At 46.3% G+C, this 20,109-nt stretch overlaps 1 protein-coding gene across 3 annotated transcripts in view; it reads right to left on the minus strand.

Annotated features, from left to right (window-relative positions):
- Positions 1 to 20,109, minus strand: part of MYO7B (myosin VIIB) — a 145,314-nt gene that overhangs the window by 42,969 nt on the left and 82,236 nt on the right. The window contains exons 21-28 of one of the 3 annotated variants that reach the window (XM_056793701.1): positions 18,833 to 19,051; positions 16,747 to 16,926; positions 15,940 to 16,149; positions 15,298 to 15,462; positions 8,227 to 8,304; positions 5,764 to 5,891; positions 2,216 to 2,342; positions 443 to 562 (exon numbers count right to left, since the gene is read on the minus strand). In XM_056793701.1, the coding sequence (XP_056649679.1) occupies positions 443 to 562; positions 2,216 to 2,342; positions 5,764 to 5,891; positions 8,227 to 8,304; positions 15,298 to 15,462; positions 15,940 to 16,149; positions 16,747 to 16,926; positions 18,833 to 19,051 (1,227 nt within the window). The other 2 variants (XM_056793702.1, XM_056793703.1) reach the window with 2 other exon arrangements.

Below are 20,109 nucleotides of genomic sequence, written 5' to 3' on the forward strand. Positions count from 1 at the left end.
TGTGTCTCTAGCACCTAGCACAGTGCAGGGCATACAGCAGACACTTAATAAAGACTTGTATTAAAAATCGGGGGGGGGAACCCCACCCTAGAGAAACACCCTGCCTCTCATCATCCTCCCCAAGGGCAGAAACCATGGAAAGCTGCTGCGGCTCCTCCATTTGGGCAAGGGATCCACCGTGAATGATGACTGTGGCGAGGCCACCCGGTGGAGGCTCCAGGACCAGCAGAGATGGGGGGCCGCTCTTCCCTCTCCTCCTGGGCCTGTCCTTACTCCCTGTGTGGTGGGGCCTTCTGGTCTAGGTGCCTCCACATGAGGAGGCTGTCTTGCCCCACTCCTCCTGCCCACGGAGATGCCATCTGAGGCCGTCTGTGCCATGCCAGACCCACGTCGCCCATCACTTCTTCCTCCCCAACCCCCCCCCCCAGAGGTCGGCCCCTACCTGGAGCTCCAGGGAATTGGGGGGCTCGCTCCTCACTCCGTTGGCATAGGTCCGCCTCAGGCGCTCGCTGCAGAAGGCTCTGTAGCCCGTGGGCCCTTTGCTGATGAAGTTGAGCAGGTACTGCAGGGAGGGATGAAGGACGGGCCCATTAAAGACTCCCCGGAGCCCAAGTCAAAAACTTGGCGTTCTAGTCCGAGCTGATTGTGTGAGGCTAAGTGAGCGGGCCGCTAGCCCAAGAGGGAGAGCTCACGTTCCTAGGGGGCTTGCCGTGGGCCACTGAACAGTGTTTCCTTTGATCCTAACAATAATCCTGGCAGATGAGTCTCCTGGTGACCCCCAATTTACAGACAAACCGAGGTTAAGTGACGCGTCCAGGGTCACACATGGAGTGTCTGAGGCCACCTTTGAACTGGGCTCTGCCCTGCTCTAAGCCCACTTTCTCCTCCGAGCTGCCTGGCTGATCCACAGCTGGATGACCTCCAGGTATCTTATACTGGGTGTCCCAGAGGACCTAGAGAACATTTCAAAGGCCTTGGACGCTGTTTTATCCTCACAACAGTACCATGAGGTAGTCAGGCCTGGAATCACTCTCGCTGCTTAGCTGCTTAGCCGCTTAGCCGCCCAGAGCTTGAATGCTTTCACCAATGTCTCAGAACAGGGCCCTGGCAGGAGCTGAAGACCCTGGGTGGCCTCTCCAGAGCTCTAGGCCAATTCCAAAATTCCACGCTGATTCTCACTTATTTATTCATTCATTCATTCATTCATTCGTTTGTTTATTTATTCATTCATTCATTCATTCATTCGTTTGTTTATTGGTCATTTATTTGTTTGTTTATTATCTTACTTGTTATATATTATTTAGATTGTACGTGATTCTTTCAGAGGGATAATGGAAGGAGGGAGAGGAAACGGTAGAATGACCTTCTTAATTATATTCTACAATGTTAAAATGAATTTTCACAGCTTGAGTCTTGTTCTTCCTCTCTCAGACAGCCAAATGGCAACCATCCCAAGTTATTCCTACCTGGGCCCAAGGCTGATTACAGTCTCCCCACAGGATTTATGGAGTCCTCTCTGTTGTAGGAACATGGGATTTTAAACTGGATATGAGGGAGAGCAAGGTGGCACAGTGGATAGAGCACCAGGCCTGGAGTTGAGAAGATCAGGGTTCAAACTGGGCCGCAGATACTTCTTAGCTGGATGACCCTGGGTAAGTCACTTAACCCTGATTGCCTCGCTCTCACCCCTCTTCTGTCTTAGAATTATTACTAAGTCAGGAGGTAAGGGTTTAAAAAAAAGCAAACAAAAAAGCTAGATACCATCTTGGAAATCCTCCAATCTAAACTCTCTTGATTTGTAGGTGAGAGAACTGAGGACCAAAGGAGAGACATCATTTGTTCAGGGTCACATAGAGAATAAGGAACTAGGATTTGAGCTTAGGTCCTCTGACTCTAAAGCCATATTTTTTTACACCCTTACCTTCCATCTTAGAATCAATACTGTGTATTGGCTCCAAGGCAGAAGAGTGGTCAGGGCTAGGCAATGGGGGCCAAGTGACTTGCCCAGGGTCACACAGCTGGGAAGTGGCTGAGGCCAGATTTGAACCCTGGACCTCCCATCTCTAGGCCTGGCTCTCCATCCACTGAGCCACCCAGCTGCCCCCTCTAAAGTGATTTCTTCATCTCTATTGTAGTACAGTTCTAAGTAATCCCAGAGTCTTGGGCTCTTTTGGTCTCCCTCTTCCCTGCCTCCTCAGAAGCCAGGAAATTGTACCTTCATAAACTTCTCCGAAGGAGGGAAGCAGCCAAGGCAAAGGCACAGCAGAATCCAGCCTCTTGCAAAACTGCTCTTGTTATAGTTCTCAGACAGCTGCTTGCAGATCTGGCAGTAGATCTCATCTCTGTAAGAGGGACACAAGCAGTGGGCATGGCGGGTGAGGAGCCCAAGGAAAGGGAATCGTTTACTTTAATGAAGGCAAAGCAAAGACTTGTTCATTTGGACCTATGATTCGGGGGTTCGGTTTTATAACATTATTCACTTATAAAAATGAACAAGATGGAAGTATTTTGCATGATAATACATGGATAATCAAGAAAAAAATATGTTAGTGAAGTTAGAGACCTGAGAGAATGGTCCAATCCAATCAGAATAGTCCACTCCCCTCATTTTATACGCGAAGAAATTGAGTCTGGGGAGTAAGAAGCAACTTGTCCGAGGTCACGCAGAAAGCTAGTGGAGAGGGCGGTCAAAGAGGATGAGGAGGATGAAGGAAGGAAGGAGGAAAAACGCTCTATGAGGCGGAGAAGGGTAGAGATGGCCCATAACCCAAGCCACGGGGCTGGGATCTTCTTTGACCGTTCCTCCAACACACACACTGCCCAGGACCCTTCACCAAAGGGATCCCTTCCACACCTCTTCTGCACTGTTCCTCATTTCTTCTCCCCCCGAAAATGGACTCATCCCAGGTCCTATCCCCTAAGGCTCTATGCTCTTCCGAGGACCAACCACGTGGATTTATTGGCACTGACTGAATTTCCCCAGTCTGGGTCCCCCTCAATGTAAAACGAGGGGGCTGGACTCCGTGCCTCTGGGATCCCCTGCAGCCAAGAAACGTGTACGGGACTGAATGAGTCTCTCGGCTCACCTAGAATTCGTAGCACCATGGCAGCTTAAAAGTCGATGGAACCCGAGAGTGCATGGGATCCACATTTCTACCCGGGAGGGGCGGTTCTGCCAAATGGACAGTCAGCTTCCACTGGACAGTCACAGTGACTGGGGAGCCCATGGCCTCACCAGGCAGTTTTTTCTCTGAGGCATAGCTTTATTTAAAAACTTTATTTATTTATTAATATTTTTCCACGTTTACATGATTCATTGGCATAGCTCTTAACTATTAGAAAGCTCTTCCTTAGACAGCTGAAATTTATCTCTCTATATCTTCTACTTAATTCTGTTCTCTTGAGCTACCAAGAATGGGACTAACAATGTGTTGGGTTATGAACACTCAAATGCAAATACCAACAACATGGAAATGGTTTGAATCAAGAACACATGTGAAACCCAGTGGAATCTCGCGTCGGCTATGGGCGGGGGGCGGGGGGGGGGATAGAAAATGATCTTTGTCTCCAGTGAATAATGTTTTGAAATGACCAAATAAAATATTGTTTAAAAAAATTATGTGTTGGGTTTTTTCTTTCCCCTAGGGGCTAGGCATTCTTTTTGTTGTTGTTGTTGTCTTAAATTTAATTTACTTTTAAAATAGTTTCTAATAATGTTCTGAATATTACTTATACTTTGGAAATATTTTTTGTTAAATGGGAGTTCATCACTGAGTCAAAGCTGTGTTTCCTGAAAGCTTTGTGGAAATCAAGCCTCTGTAAAACAAAGAGGAGTTATTTGTTGGTTTTCTTTAACCCTTACCTTCCATCTTAGAATCAATACTAAGTAATGGTACCAAGGCAGAAGAGTGGTAAGGACTAGGCAAAGGAGGTTAAGTGACTTGCCCAGGATCACACAGCTGGGAAGTGTCTGAGGCTAAATCTGAACCTAGGACCTCCAGTCTCTAGGCCTGGCTCTCTATCCACTAAGTCATCCAGCTGCCCCAATTTTTTTTCTTTTTAAGAGACCAAACAAAAATTCCTTCCCTAAAATGAAGAACTCTTGTGTGCTAAACACTCCCTTAAGTCATTTATTTGTTCTGGAAAATAACAATATTTTGCATTTATATCTTTTTTTTGAAAGTTACCTTCTGACTTAAAATCATCCATTCCAAGACAAAAGCATGATAAGGGCCAGGCAATGTAGGTTCAGTGACTTGCCCAGGGGCACACAGCAAGGAAGTATCTGAGGTCAAATTTGAACTCAGGACTTCCCATCTCCAGGTCTGACTCTCAAGCCTCTGAGCCACTCAGCGGCCCCAGCATATAGATCTTGCAAAGTATGCTATTTAATGTGATCCTCATAGCAACCCTTTGGGTAGGTGCTTTAATTATTTCTATTTTCCAGATGAAGAAACAGAGGTTGAGAAAAGTTGTGACTTGTTCAGGGTCCCACAGTCAGCAAGTGTGTGGGGCAGGATTGAAATGCAGCTCTTCTGGATTCTAAGTCCAGAGCTCTCTCCACCACATGATGTAGCTGCCTTAAAAACGGAATTTTTTCTCTCATAAATCAGATTGTTTAAAGCAGAGCAAGTACTGTGAATTTTAAAATCTCCATCTTGCTTTGTCTAGCACCCAAAATTGTGCACACCCACACTACACGGGCATGTGCTAGTCAATGACAAATCAGAAATAACTAACTGCCCACCTGGGCTGTCCTAAGCCAAGCTTGAGCCACCACTGGCACTTGTGAGGCACAGGAAGTGACGGAGAGAGCAGCCTCTGGAATTCGCTCACTTCCTGTGGACAGAGCTGGGCGCCAGTTCCTGCTAGGAGCTTGAGCAGGGAGGAGGCCCTAAGACAGCTTCCCCTCAGATTGGTCACGTGAGTCAAGGACTGATTTCTTCTCTACCTTGGCCTTTGGGCCTAACTCCCTCTGGCCAGAGGTTGAGTAACCCCTTCCCTTTTCTCCTCTCTACTTCTCTCCCTCTCCCTTTTCTTACTCCCATTGTGATTAAATCTCCATAAACTCCATTCTGACTTGAGTGTTTCATTTTAGGAATTTCATAAGTAAATTCCTTGGCGGTCACAGTTTTAATATTATAACACCCTTTAAAGGTGATATTTTCACTACAACAGTACAGATGTTTTTGTTATAAGAATGTCTGTTGTCATGAAGTATGACCTGTAGTTAAATATCGGGGAGGGAGGAAATTGCTGTACCCCAGCCTTCGGGGCAAGAATCTAGACAGGAGTATGCTGGTAAATGTTTAACGACCAACTCTCTACAATCAAAATGTCCACCTGGCACATTCTTACAGTTTAATCTGCATCATCAACATTTTCTCCATCCCTTTCTTAAGTCCAGACAATCAATAAAATAAAATATTATTTAATATTTAATTATTATAAATAATATAATTATTTAATATTTTCATTTATTTTTATTAATTAACTAATAAAATATTAAATGAAAAATAAATCAATAAAACAATCAATGAGTTGCTGATTTTTGAGGTGGAAATGCTCACACTAAAAATTTAATTATCCACTTTCCCAAGCAGATGACTGGTCCCAGCACCACTCTGAAGCTTAGGCCGCAGAAGGAGCTAGAACTGCAAGATGGTGGCCATGGGGCAGGCGGTGGAAGGAGGAGGGCGTTAGGACTGGCATGGGAGACCAGCATGGGACAGAGCTGAGCAGGCAGAATTCATGATCACTGACCTGATGTTGGGCCGTTGGATGGCATTTCTGATGATAAAGTGGACCTTCTCTAGGTTTGTCATAGGCCGTTCTGTGACGGGACTTTCTTCCTCAAAGGCCTCCTCTCCACTGCTCAGCTTCCTCGCCACCTAAAACCCAGTGTGCCAGTAGGAATAGGGGAAAAGGGGAGACGAGGAGTGGAAGCCTCTTCTGGAGGATTCTCTCACCAGGACAAAGCTGCTGTCTCCAGAGAGCCAGGGGGCTGAGGCTGTTTTTGTAGTGGGGACACAACAGGGGGTGGGGGAGGTTGTGTACATCTGGGAGAGGGAGGGCAAATACACAAACCCCAGCCCCTGGTGTAAGGAAGTATGGCTAAACCCCATCCCCCAAAACTGGGAGCTCATGTCAGCAATCTGATTCTGTTTCCAGGGTCAGCATGGTACTTGTCCCTCTAAAGGAGGATTCTACATAGGAGTGGTTCTGCTTTCCCTTGCCCAACTGGAAAAGTACCTGAGTCAGCTCCATACTCAGAATATTAGCCTTTAGCATGTGTGGATTCTCTCACTTTGGACCCCATTCTACCTCTCTAATTTTCCCTTTCAAGTCTTCCTGAGTTGGAGAACTGTGTTCTCTGTTCAGTCACTGCCCCTCACCTTTATGCTTCATTCCACCTCAACTCTATACTCATTTCTTTTCCCTGTATTTACTTATCCTTCCTTCCTTCCTTCCTTCCTTCCCTCCTTCCTTCCCTCTTTCCTTCCTTCCTTCCTTCCCTCCTTCCTTTCCTCCTTCCTTCCTTCCTTCCTTCCTTCCTTCCTTCCTTCCTTCCCTCCCTCTTTCCTTCCTTCCTTCCCTCTTTCCTTCCTTCCTTCCTTCCTTCCTTCCCTCCTTCCTTCCTTTCCTCCTTCCCTCCTTCCTTCGTTCCTTCCTTCCTTCCTTCCTTCCTTCCCTCCTTCCTTCCTTTCCTCCTTCCTTCCTTCCTTCCTTCCTTCCTTCCTTCCTTCCTTCCTTCCTTCCTTCCTTCCCTCTTTCCTTCCTTCCTTCCTTCCCTCTTTCCTTCCTTCCTTCCTTCCCTCTTTCCTTCCTTCCTTCCTTCCCTCTTTCCTTCCTTCCTTCCTTCCCTCTTTCCTTCCTTCCTTCTTTCCTTCCTTCCTTCCTTCCTTCCCTCTTTCCTTCCTTCCTTCCTTCCTTCCTTCCTTCCTTCCTTCCTTCCTTCCTTCCTTCCTTCCTTCCTTCCTTCCTTCCTTCGTTCCTTCCTTCCTTCCTTCCTTCCTTCCTTCCTTCCCTCCCTCCCTCCCTCCCTCCCTCCCTCCCTCCCTCCCTCCTTCCTTCCTTCCTTCCTTCCTTCCTTCCTTCCTTCCTTCCCTCCCTCCCTCCCTCCCTCCTTCCTTCCTTCCTTCCTTCCTTCCTTCCTTCCTTCCTTCCTTCCTTCCTTCCTTCCTTCCTTCCTTCCTTCCTTCCTTCCTTCCTTCCTTCCCTCCCTCCTTCCTTCCTAAAAAACAGGAGGGAAAGAGGAGGTGAGAATAAGGGAAATTAGAGGGAATGAAGATTAAAGGAAGGATTAGTCCTAAGCAAAACAAACTCAAATAATGCATAAAAATATTTATAACTCTTTTTGAAATAGTAAATAATGAAAATTTGATGGTATGTAAATATGGTGGAATACCATTGTGCTAAATCAATATAATGACTAAGCATAGTTCCAAAGACTAATAATGAAACATGCTACCCATTTATCAAATACTTATATACTACCTTACATGGTTCTTTAATTATACATGATAGTTTTGCTTCCTCTACATAGTTTTGTTTCCTGTACTAAACTCTAAATACTCTGAGAGTAAGGATTGTGTTTTACATTTCTCTTTAGCCCTCCCAATGTTCAGATTTGGACACAAAGTAGATTTTAGATAATAGTTATTGAATGGAATGGAATATCCTTTCAAAGGCTCCCCGTGAATTTCTCCAAAAGTCCAAAATTATCTTTGTGGATCTTTTTTTTTTCATCTCCTTAACTTATATGACTTATCTATTCCTTGATTTGACTGATTTTTTTTTTTTTTGCTATTCAGTGTCACATTTTATTTCTACCCTATTTTCTGATCTCTTCTCTGAAAAGTTTGATAGTAAAGATGTAATCAGATTTTTCTTTCTCTTCTTTCTTTTTGAGGTTGGGAGAAAGGGGGAAGATGGGTACGGAAAGGCAAAGCAGCATCCAAAATAATGTGAATTTGAAACAAAAGCATCTGGAAATTATTCTACAACCTTCATAATTAAACAGAAGCATTACTATTTTACAGATGGGAAAACTGAAGCCCAAAGAAGTAAAGTGAATTACCCCAAATTATAGAGCCAGAACTAGAGAGCAGGTCTACTCTAGTGCTCTTTCCACTGTCCTCTTCTATTGTCTATGTCTCAAGGAGGAAGTCTCTGGATGACTAGGAAGCTAAAGAAGGGAAAATGGCCACATGTTAAGGCTCTTACCTGTCCTGTCAACCTGGACGAACGCTTCAGTTTCATGGAGGAAATGTCTCTGGTGCCCTTGTTCCTCCAAGTAGAATTCTGAATAAGATAAAAAGAAGGAAACCCAAGAAGGAAAAGGTTTGGGAGGGAAAAGATAGTGGCGGGGGGGGGGGGAGAAGAGAGAAGAAATGAAATCCCTGATTGTGTAAAAGGAACCAGTAAAGCTAACCGACTGGATCATAAAAAAACTTAAAAAACAGCACAAGACAAACCAACCACTCTCTGATCTATTGGCTATTTAGTTCAGTGGTTAGAGCATTGTGTCAGGGAGGTCGGAGTCATGGGTTCAATCCATTTAGGTTTTCGCTCTTAGAGCTGCAGAAAGCACCTCTTAACTTGTATTCTTTACATCTTCAAAACCCACTGCAATCCAGGTGCCCCCTCAAAAAAAAAAAAAAACCACTGCAAACACCATTTCTTCAGAAAGTCTTTCCTGATCTTCTGTCCCCTACTTCTGTGTCAGTAATAACCTGTCCATCCCACCAGACCCTTAGATTTCATGTAGAACTATTTTTAACTCTCATTATGTAGTATATATTACAACTATCTCATTCTTTTCCTAGATTATAACCCCTAAAAGGGAAGGTTCATAACTTTTCTAAACTCTATATCTGTCCTAGTACCTATCAAAATGCTCTGCACATAGGAGGCATTTGATCTCTGTCAATCTCCATCTATCCATCCATCCATCCATCCATCCATCCATCCATCCATCTGTTTATTTATCTGTCTGTCTATATAGATAGATGTATATTTGTATTTTATGGCATAGTATGGTACCGTTCAGTATGGTATACTATAGTGTGGAACTTTTTTGCATGGTGCTAGTTTGATTACAGACTACTTTCTTAGCATGTCTACAAACAGATATATAATACAGACCACAAAGTGGTTTCCTAATAATGGCCATGGCTTCTCATACATCTTATAAATATTTACTGTTGATCACCAAGGGAAACAGGTGAGCAAGTGCAATTCCCTTCACCTGCTGAAGACTTTCCTCGACATCTCCCATCACGGCAAATTCAACATTTGTGCTCATAGTCCATCAAATGTTGAAGTTAAGAGCTCTTCACCTCTAATGATCTTCTTCACTTTCACTACTCTAAGGGCAAATTTTGGACTCATACTCAAAACTATTCCACACGGAGATCTTGAACTCAAAGCTCCCTTCACTCTGAAGACAGCAACCTCACCTTCCATTTCTTCCGCTCCCTCCCATCTACCAGATCTGTTGCATATCCTCATTGTCACCACCAGTATTTAATGCCTTCCTATATGCCCTCAGGTCATCAACCATGTTCCAGACATAGAGGATAAAATAGTCTCTATGCAGGCCAGAACACAGGATCAATCATTTTGATGATGAGCTCTGCCATCATCCTTAGGATCCTCCATCCCCTTGATATTCCATCCATGCCTACCAAATCAATCTTCACGATGTCATCTTCACTGATTACCTGTCACTTAGGCTCTTGTGTAGTTTTCTAATTGGACTCCCTGCCTCAAGTCTTTCTCCACTTCCATCCATCTTCCACTCAGCTGCCAAAGTGATTTTCCTAAAGCATGGGTCTAACTGTGTCACTCCCCTCTTCAATAAACTCCAATAGCTCCTCATTACTTCTAGGATAAAGTACAAATTTCTCTGTCCTTCAAAGTTCCTTACAGTCTAGCCTCTTCCTATCTTTTCAGTTTTCATGAACTACAGTCAAGCTTGCTTGATATTTTTCACGCCTGATGCCCCTCCACCAGTCTCTGTGCCCTTGAATTGTTTTTTTCCCTATGCCTGGAATACTTTCCCTTCTCACTTCCAACTCACAAAAAAATCAATGGCTTCCTTTGAAACTGCTCAAGCACCATCTCCTCCAAGAGGCCATTCCTGGTCCCCAGAGTTGCTAGTGCTTTCTCCTCTAAGGCTGCCTGCTCAGTTATAGTGTGTGGACTGATGTATATGTTAGAATGTGAGCTCCTTGAAGACAGGGAATGCTCTTGTTTTCCCTTTGTATCCCTAGCATTTAGAACAATGCCTGAAACACAGGAAATGTTGAACAAATGCTTTTTATTGTTCCTAGGCTGCAAGGCATGGCTGCAGTAAATTAGTTTCCTCCTCTGAAAAATGATAGGGTTGGATGAGATGTCTACAGGTACTTTCTAGCTCTAACATCCTATGTCATGTACGTATGCTGATAAGGTCTCTGATTCCTACAGGATGAAGTACAAATTCTTTAGCCTAATATCCAAGACCGTATTTAATCTTGCCCCAACCTACATTTCTATTCTTCTTTTTTTTTTAACCTTACTTTCTGACTATGTATTGATTCTAAAGCAGAAGAGCGATAAGGGCTAGGCAATGGGGATTAAGTGCCTTGCGGATTCCTATCCTTTAAACCCACCATTTCCTCTATTATAAAAGTATTGTGCATTGTCCATTCTTTATTATTTTATGCTTCCCAAACACTCATTGTGCTTTCTTATGTCCATTCCTGTGTTTTTGTTCATGACACTATCTATATACCCCTTCTCTGTACTTCCAGCCACTGAAAAACTAAGCATCTTTCAAGATCTAGTTCAAATGTCACTTAGTCAATGATGTTGTCCCTAATCACTCCAAGAAGGGGTTCCTTCTCCCTTGCAATTTCAATATAGTTTAAATTGAGTTGTTCTTATAGTACTTGTCATATTCCATCTTAGGATTTCAACATGCTTAATGTTCTTTCAAACAGAAGAGCAGAACCTCATTTACTCATTCAATGGACATTTAATGGACATTCAATGGACAGCACCTGCTATGAACAAAGTTTTCTGCTTGGGAAGTGGGGGAGAGGAGGAAGATTCCTGATTCATTAGCTTCCTCAACTCCCATCGCCACTCTACCTCACCCATCCACAGGTGAGGTCACACTTTTTAGACCTCACCATCACCCCAAACTGTCTCATCTTTAAGATCCTGAATTCTGCAATTCTCTTCTCTGATCACAGTCTCCTTGAACTCCCATCTCTCCCACTGATGCATTCTTCCAAAACCTGTTCTTCATTCTTGCCTTGCCCACTAGCCCTTCCAGCTTTTTCTTATCTCCCCAATTAGACCCTAAATTCCTCAAAGAGAGCTACATCTTTTACATTGTTGTACACCTTCTTCTTCTCCGCTTCCCAAGCAGAAAGCTTTGCTCATAGCAGGTGGGCAACAAAAATCCGTTCAATGAATGAGGTTTTGCCCTGCTGATAGGGTCAGGAGTGCCATTTTTATATATGAATGATGGAACCTATACACATGCTTTTAATCATATTTGTAAAGGGCCTCATCTAGTTTTAGCTCTATCCCTTTCTGTTCTCCCAACTGATCACTCCTGTTCTGGCCTCATTTTCCTTTTTTCATGGTTGATGAGTACTTAACCTTCTTTCTGTCATGGACTCCTTTGGCAATCTGGTGATGCCACTGGACCCTTTCTCAGAGGAATGTCTTAAATGTATAAACTAAAACACATAGGACTACAAAGGAAAATAGTTGTGCTGAAAGATAGTGATTAAACGAAGTTCAATATAAGTTTGAGCTTAATAACAACAATCCCTTGAATACCCAGTTTGACAAGGTGCCATCTTCCTTCCTTCATTCTTTTACTCTTTTTACTGTCCAGGCTTTGATCATGTTCAAGTATGTATCACTTCTTCCATCTACTTTCTCTGCTCCTCTTCCTGAGCTACTGAATATTGCTAGAGGAAGACATGGAACCCTGATGCCTGAGTTCACTATAGTTTATGTAATCTAACATCTATTGGGTCCTCAGCTGCTGAGCGGCAATCTTTTTATTTACCCCTAATCGACTGTCAGACTTCTTGAAGTGGCCAAGCCAGATCTTTTCTTCCCTCAAATCTTTGACATCACCCCCCACTCCCATCTTAACAGTTCCCTTACTTCCTACTTCACTGGGAAAAAAATCAGACCATTGACTGAATTCACTCTTTACTGCTCACCTCAAAATTTCTCTAGATTTTCATTCGATCTTCTCTTTTGTTCCAGTTTCCACAGGAAGAAATGACCCTTCTCCTTTCTAAGACTAAACTTCTTTGAGCTGTGTCTTCTTCAGGGAGACGTTCCCTTCTGTAGTGTGCCCCATCAGTCTCTCAGGACATAGGACTTACCTTTGTAAACCCCACGTTCATCATTCTTTCCACTACACTCTTCATCTCTTTCCATCCCTTTCCCAAAGGCCTAGCTTCTTCCCCACTGCCAACAAAGACAGATAAAACCCTTTCCTTGATCCTGACCTCACCCTTAATTCTCATACTCGAGATTTCTATTGCCTTTTCTTGCTGAACTCCAAGCCAGCTACTTTCAACACTGGCTGCCACAACTTCTTGTCCTTTATTCTCCATACTGGCGCCTTCTAATCTAGTTTCTCATCCTACCATTCTACCGGAAATGTTTCCTCTTTGTTACCAAGTCTGCTCACCTTTTCTCAGTCTTCTTCCTTTCCTGGCTTGGTTAATCACTGTCTTCCTGGATGGGGCCCATAACTCTGCTCTCTCCTAGTTCTTCTCTTACTGGTTGGACCACCCCTTCTCAGTCTTCTTTGTTGGGTCTTCACTCCGATCCCAAGCCTAAATGCCGATGTTCTTCAAGGTGCTGGCCTGAGCTCTCTTCTCTTTGCTCTATTCCATTACTATTTTGGTGCTACCATAAGCCCTCAGGAGTTTAGCTGTCACCGGAATACAGATGTTGACCAACTCTCTCTATACATCTAATTCGTCTCTCTCTCTCTCTCTCTGTCTCTCTCTCTGTCTCTCTCTGTCTCTCTCCCTCCCTTCCTCTTTCCCTCCCTCTCTCTGTCTCTCCCTCCCTTCCTCCTTCTCTCTCTCTCTCTCTCTTGTACTCCAGAATTTCTTTTTGCATCTCTATATTTGAATATTAGTTGTTGAATGCATGAATGAGGTTTTGTCATTTTTATAGGTGAATTTGCCAACTCTTCACAGAATCAGAGACGGATGAGGAAAGGGACTCAGAAATCACCTATTCAAATCATGAATCCTGCAAACAATATCCATTATGCTACCATTCAACCTCTAATTACAGATCTCAGTGACAAGGAACTCACTACCTCCCAGAACTGTACATTTCATTTTTTCAACAGCTCTCACTATTAGGAAGCTCTTCCTTATACTGAGCAGAAATCTCTCTTTGCTACTGCTTCCTGCTCTTCCTAGTTCTTCACTCTAGGACTCAGCAGAACATGTGTTCCCTAGGGTAGCCCTTTGACTATTTGAAAATAGCTATCATGTCCCAGATGACGGTAGAGATGCTTCTAGATTAGACATTCACATCTTAATAGGTTTGGACAGCTAGTTGGTGTAGTTGATAGAGTTCTAGGTCTAGAGTCAGAAGATTCATCTTCTTGAGTTGAAATCTGGCCTCAGATACTCACTAGCAGTGAGATCCTGGGCAAGTCATTCAACTGTTTGCCTCAGTTTCCTTATCTGTAAAATGAGCTGAAAAGGGAAATAGCAAACCACTCCAGTATCTTTGCCAAAAAAAATACCAACTGGGGTCACAAAGTCACACATGATTTAAAAGCGACTGAACAATAAAAACTTAATAGGTTGGAAAATATCCTCTTAATTGCTCATGGGTCTGTGAAGATAAGGTTATCTCTGCCTGTGTCACGGCTCCAAAGTCCCAAACTGACCCAAACTGGGCGTTCCTGAATTTCCTCACCTTCCTCAAGTTCTAATCAGGACCGCTTGGGTTAGCTGTCTCGATGATGGGATACGACCCAGTTTTTAAGGCCCCAAATAAGAATACGGTGCCCGCCAATGCCCTGAAAAGCTTGCTTGGTGCTGAAGGCCACAGGACTCAAGCCCAAGAGTCAGAACTTATTTCTGGCTTCACCTCCTCTCCAAAGGAGGGGCACGGTGAGTCAGGCCCTCAGCAGTGAGGATCAGAGTCCTGACTGCGCCATCCACACACTCCTGGCACTCTCGGTCAGCCAGGGTTAGGGAGTCACTCTAAAGGTAGAGATTATAGGATAGATTCTGTGGCCGAAATCAGGAAGCCAGTCTGCGGTCATTTGGTGGCTAGGATGGGGGACTGGTCATAGCTAGAGTTAGAAGGACGGTTTGCAATCATGGTCATAGAACAGAGGTTTCCTTTTGTGCAAGTTACCTGGAACACATGGAAATCAAGAGACTTATGCCAGAATATGGGGCGAATGGAGCCCCAGAATAGACAGGGAGCATAAAAAATACAAGCGATTAGTAAGGAAGAATGATGGCTGGTATTAAAGCATTCCTTGATGAGTCGATCCCAAAAGCAATGAAAGTTTAAATTAGGATGAAGAATTTTTGGGACACCCTCAGTTGTAGTCATTTTTAAGTCAGGACTCTTTGTGACCCCATTTTGGGTTCCAGGTCATTTTGCCAATGAGGAAACTGAGGCGAATAGGGTTAAGGGACTTGCCCAGGGTCCCAGAACTATTAAGTGTTGATGGCCAGATTTGCACTCAGGCCTTTCTGACTCCAGGCTCTATCCACTGCACCACTCAGCTACTCCATGTGTAAAAAGAGAGGATTGTATTCTATGACCTCTGAGGTTCCTTTCATTCCTAAATGTACAAGCTTATGATTAGGAGTTTTAACTATTGGGCAACTGGCCATGACTAATTGGACTACTGCTCTCCCCCCATTAAGAAACATAATAGTCAGTGCCCGACATTCTTTTTTTTTTTTTAAACCCTTCCCTTCCTTAGAATCAATACTGTGTATTGGCTCCAAGGCGGAGAGTGGTCAGGGCTAGGCAATGGGGGTAAGTGACTTGCCCAGGGTCACACGGCTGGGAAGTGTCTGAGGCCAGATTTGAACCTAGGACCTCCCGTCTCTATCCACTGCGCCACCTCCCCTCCCCCTGGCGTTAGTAATAACAGCTCCTTGCTTTTCTGTAGGTCATTTGCTCCTCGGTCCTCGGAGAGGGAGGTTCGCTGGAGTTCGGGGTCAGAAGGACTAGTGCCCCTCCCGAGTGTGGGCCTGGCTCCCCCCTCCTCACCTGCTCGCCAGCCTTCAGAAAGTGGGCGCTGTTCTTCTTGCCCAGAGTGTCTTGGATCTGCCTGGTCACTGCCGTGCCCTGGAGGCTGCTGTTCTTGGCAAACAGCTGGGGTTCGGGGAATTCGCCCATGAATCTCAGGATGATCTTCCACACGAGCAGGGCAATCTAGGGCGAGGACACGGGGACGGAGAAGAGAATGATTCCCGTGGGCTGGGGGAGCCCCTTCTATCTCTCCACAGAGCGTGCACTTGTCCATGGAGAGCCTCATGAAGACGTCCACGCAGCCAGCCAATGGCAGAGCATTTCCGGACTGCTTCTGCCACTGCGTGTCTGGGGCTGGTCAGACACAGCCGGCGGGGAGCGGGCCCCGTTGGGATGTTCTGGGTGTGCGGCCCCTTTCCCTGCCCTCCGCGGCACCGCCTCGGGAAGGAGGCTGGGCTGGGCCTCCCCTCAAGAGAGGGCAGCCCCGAGAAGCGCAGACCCTCAGCCCAGGGCAGGATCGGCTTCTGTCGCCATGGAGACGGGTCCAGGCAAGGCCCCGGCTGGCTTCTCAGCCTCCTCGCGGAAGCCCCGCTCCTCCCTCTTCTCCCTCGCCTCCCCGCCTCCTTCCCCTGCGCCCGGGGGGAGAGGGGCGCGCGGTACCCTGAAGTCCTCGTCCTCCTCCAGGTAAAGCAACGGGTGGCGCAGGGGCCGGCGGATGTGGGTGTGGCTGGCAGCCTTCTGGAAGTAGGTAGCGGCGAATTTGGGGAAGGTGTACTCGTCCGGGTCCTCGGCGTCCTCCTCGGGCTCCTCGGACATGGGGACGGCGTCCAGGTCCACCTCGGTCAGCTTCTGGGGGGTGCTTTCCAGATCCTGGGAAGGAGGCAGACGCGAGTCCAGCCCGACCCGCAGCCCTGCAGGAGGGACTGGGCAGCCGGGCGGAATTCTCCCCCTCCTTCCCGTCAGGCCGCCCGACGGGGCACGCGGCTCTCCTCCCGTCCCTCTCCGGAGGGCCCTTGTCTGGTGTTCCCTCTCATCTCCTAACAGCACCCAGTCTGCCAACAACCTCTCCCTTTCCCTTTGATACTATTATTTTAAATTAAGATAATATACAGCAAAATATATTCTATAATATATCACTCATCTTCTTTTTAGAACCATTACCTTCAGCGCTGGGTATCGTAAAAGAGCCGTAAAGGCGAGGCAGTTGGGTCAAGGGACTTGCCCAGGCTCGCCCCGCTGGGCGTGTCTGAGGCCACACTCGAACCCAGGACCCCGTCTAGGCACGGAGCCCCCCTCTCTACGACTTCAGACACTCGTTTTCAGTTGGTGTGTGTGCCTCAGGTGCACCTCTGCAGGCACAGTCGTTCCTTGAGGGCAGGAGCGATGCCTTCCCGGCTGTCCCTCGGAGAGGGCTGGGAGCAGACCAGACATTGGATAGGCTTGCCGGCTCGAATGGGCTCAACGCACCTCAAAGCCCTGCGGGGCCTGGCCCTCCTGGCCGCCGATGATCATGGGGAGGAAGCCGAACACCTGCTCCACCATTTCCGTGTCACTGACAGGGTCATAGATGGACTGGCGCTTCCTGGGCGGCGGGGCCGCGTGCTTCTTCCTGCTCTCTCCTTCTGTCTCCAGGGCAGGCCGGCACTCCTGCGCACATAATGGGAGGGCAGAGGTTAGGAGGGCTGGGCAAGGCCCAGGGTCCTAGTGGGCCTGAGCTACGGCACGAGGCACATCCCCTCCAATTCCGGCCATCTGGATTGGTGGAGGGCGCGGAGTTGGAATATGTAGGAATCATTGGCTTTTTTCTTGAACCCTTCCCTGCCATCTTGGAATCAATACCATATTTTGGTTCCAAGGCAAGAGGGCCAAGAGCTAGGCAATGGGACACAAACTTGCCAGGGGGCATACAGCTAGGAAGCAGACCAAATTCGAACTCAGGACCTCCCATCTCTAGACCTGGCTCTATCCACGGAGTCCTCTAGCTGCCCCTAGGATTTTTTTTTCCTCAAAAGAAGATTAGTGCTGCAGTCGCAAGGACACTAACCTTACAAAAATCATGATCCTAGCCTTGCCCCCCCCCCCAGATTGAACAACGATTTTACTTCCTTGAGACTCAGTCTTCTCATCTCTAAAATGGGGACGATAATACCCACCATCCATCCCTTAAAGGATGGTTATGTGGATACAGTATGTTAATGGATTTCAAAGTATTTTGGAAACTTAAAATGATCGTCAAATAGTAATCAATAACTAATGGTATATTGTTTATTATTTGTCTTTCAGCAACATCTATATCATGCTTGGTTATCTAGCCTATCATGTATTATAGCATATTACTGCGTGTTTTTAAAGCACGGTATGCTGGGGGCCTACAGGAGCTGGGGGCACACAACAGCCCCCCCTTGAGAACTTTACATTCTGCTGGTCAGCTGACCTCTTTATAGCGCTCTAAGGTTTGCAAAGAACTTTACCTGCCGTCTCGTTTGGTCCTCAGAACCATCCTGCAAGGTAAGTGCTTTGGGTATTAGAAGATAGGGGCCGGGGGCAGCTGGGTGGCTCAACGGACAGAGGGCCAGGCCTCGAGACCAGTAAAGATTACTGGGGGCTGAAGTATCCGGAAAGGGTTCCTGGAGGAGCGGGGCTTTCTGGACGGCTTGGAAGGACAGGTAGAATTTGGACCCCCTAAAGAACTTGGTTCTCACACCAAGGACTTTGGATCGCCTGAAGAACGTGGTACTTAGGGTGAATTCAAACCCGGCCTCAGACGCTTCCCAGCTGTGTGACCCTGGGCAAGTCCCTTAACTCCCATTGCCTGGCTCTTGCCACTCTTCTGCTTTGGAACCAAGACTTAGTGTCAGTTCTAAAATGGAAGGTAAGGGTTTTATAAAAAGGAGAAAAAGAAGAAGATGGGACCAGTCTCTGATTGCATTTGTAGAGAGATCTTGGAGAGGAAGCTCCTACCAGTGTGGATTGGCATCTTCTCTTCAATTTATAGTCTTTTTATAGTATATAGTAAGTTAAAACCCTGACCTTCCATTTTGGAGTCAATACTGTGTATTGGCTCCAAGGCAGAAGAGTGGTAAGGGCTAGGCAATGGGGGTCAAGTGACTTGCCCAGGGTCACACAGCTGGGAAGTGTCTGAGGCCAGATTTGAACCTAGGACCTCCCATCTCTGGATCTGATTCAATCCATTGAGCCACCCAGCTGTCCCCCAGAAAGTACATTTAATCTGCTGGCACAGGGGTAGGAAAGTTATGCTCTTTTTTTTTTGCCATTTTGGTTTAAATTTTTTTTTGCTACAAACAAATAATCACCAATAAACATTTCAATGTACAAGGAAGAACAAAAAAGAGAGCTGTATTTGAAACTGTACTTTTGTGGTGTATGACTGGTTCAAAAAGTGGTTCCAGGGAGATTCTAGTAGTCCCACCTTATGGGTGCTCCCCTTCTCCTGCCCCCATCATCACGCTGGGCCCCACCTGACACCTCTGGTATTTTCCAGCAGGCTCCATGACCCTATGTAGCATCCCTGGGTCTGGACCTTAGCTCCTACCTCTCTTTTTCTCCGCCTGAAGCTTCGGCGGGCAACCATTCCCCTTAGGTGCGCCTGGATCACCACCACTGCCCGCCTCTTCTCTGCAACCTTCCGGCGAATCAGATAGCCGCGGCAAAGCGCCTGGAGCTGGATAACCTGGGCCCGCGTGGCCTTATACTGCCGTGACAGTTGGTGCCCCCGAAACATAGCCTGTAGCCTCTCAAAGCCCAAGACGATCTGCGGAAGAAAAGAGGCACCTTATTGGGGAGGTGACAGGTGGGGGTTCTGGAAAGATAGAGATCACAGACTCGCGGATCTTGTGTGTAAGCCCTCACCTTCTACCTTCACATCAGCGCTAGGGCAGACGCGTGGCGAAGGCTAAACTGGGATGAGGGGGCTGGTCTGAGACCTCTGGAGGCATCTAGCCAACCTGCACACAACCCAGAATTCCTTCTACAGCCCCTGACACGGTCACTCCGCTTTTCACGAGGTCCTCAAGTAAGAGGGACTCTTCCCAGAGGCCGTGCACTCCAATTTTAGATAACCGTAAACGTTAGGAAGTTTTCCTTCCATGAAGCGCAATCTGTCTTGTAACTTTTATCCAGTTCTACTTCTGCCGCTACGGCCTTCTCTAGGACGCCCCTTCAAATATTGGGAAATGGCTGTCATGTCCCCTTGTCTCCTTTCCAGACGAAGGAGCCCCAAGTCCTTCAACCAGCGCTCAAAAGGCGTGGCCTCTGGTCCCCTCACCATCCACATTCCCAATGTTGTCTGACCAGGAGACATCTCCAGCGGTCCGCATCCTATCCGGCACCCCAAGATGGCACCAGCTCACTGTTGATTCCTACAGAGTTCACTGAAAAGTCCAAGATCTTTTTTCAGATCCATCGATCTAATAATGCTGTAGGGTTCCAGGGATGAACGAATCATGAAAGTATTGAAGATGTATTCAAAAGTTGACTCTAATGAGCAAAGCGCTCTTGGACCATCTTTCTAATATTTCATATGATTGATTTCCAGACCCTCGAATTGAGTCCGGACTAAATCTTGTGGTATTCTTGCCCCTCCCCAACATCTAGGAAGGCTGGCTAGCTAGCTCTATAGTCTCTTTGTAATGCCAAAGGCCCTCATTTAATTGTATCAGATAAGGCTAGTGTTCTGAATGAACATCTGGCCTGGGCATGGCCTACTCCATTGTCTTAGGATCCAGCTCTTTTATCTTGTCACTGATTATGGATATGATGCTAATTTTTCTGCCATGTCACTTCTTTGATTAACTATCACACATCCCCCAT

This window comes from Monodelphis domestica, chromosome 4, assembly GCF_027887165.1.
Source record: "Monodelphis domestica isolate mMonDom1 chromosome 4, mMonDom1.pri, whole genome shotgun sequence".
NCBI lineage: Eukaryota > Metazoa > Chordata > Mammalia > Didelphimorphia > Didelphidae > Monodelphis > Monodelphis domestica.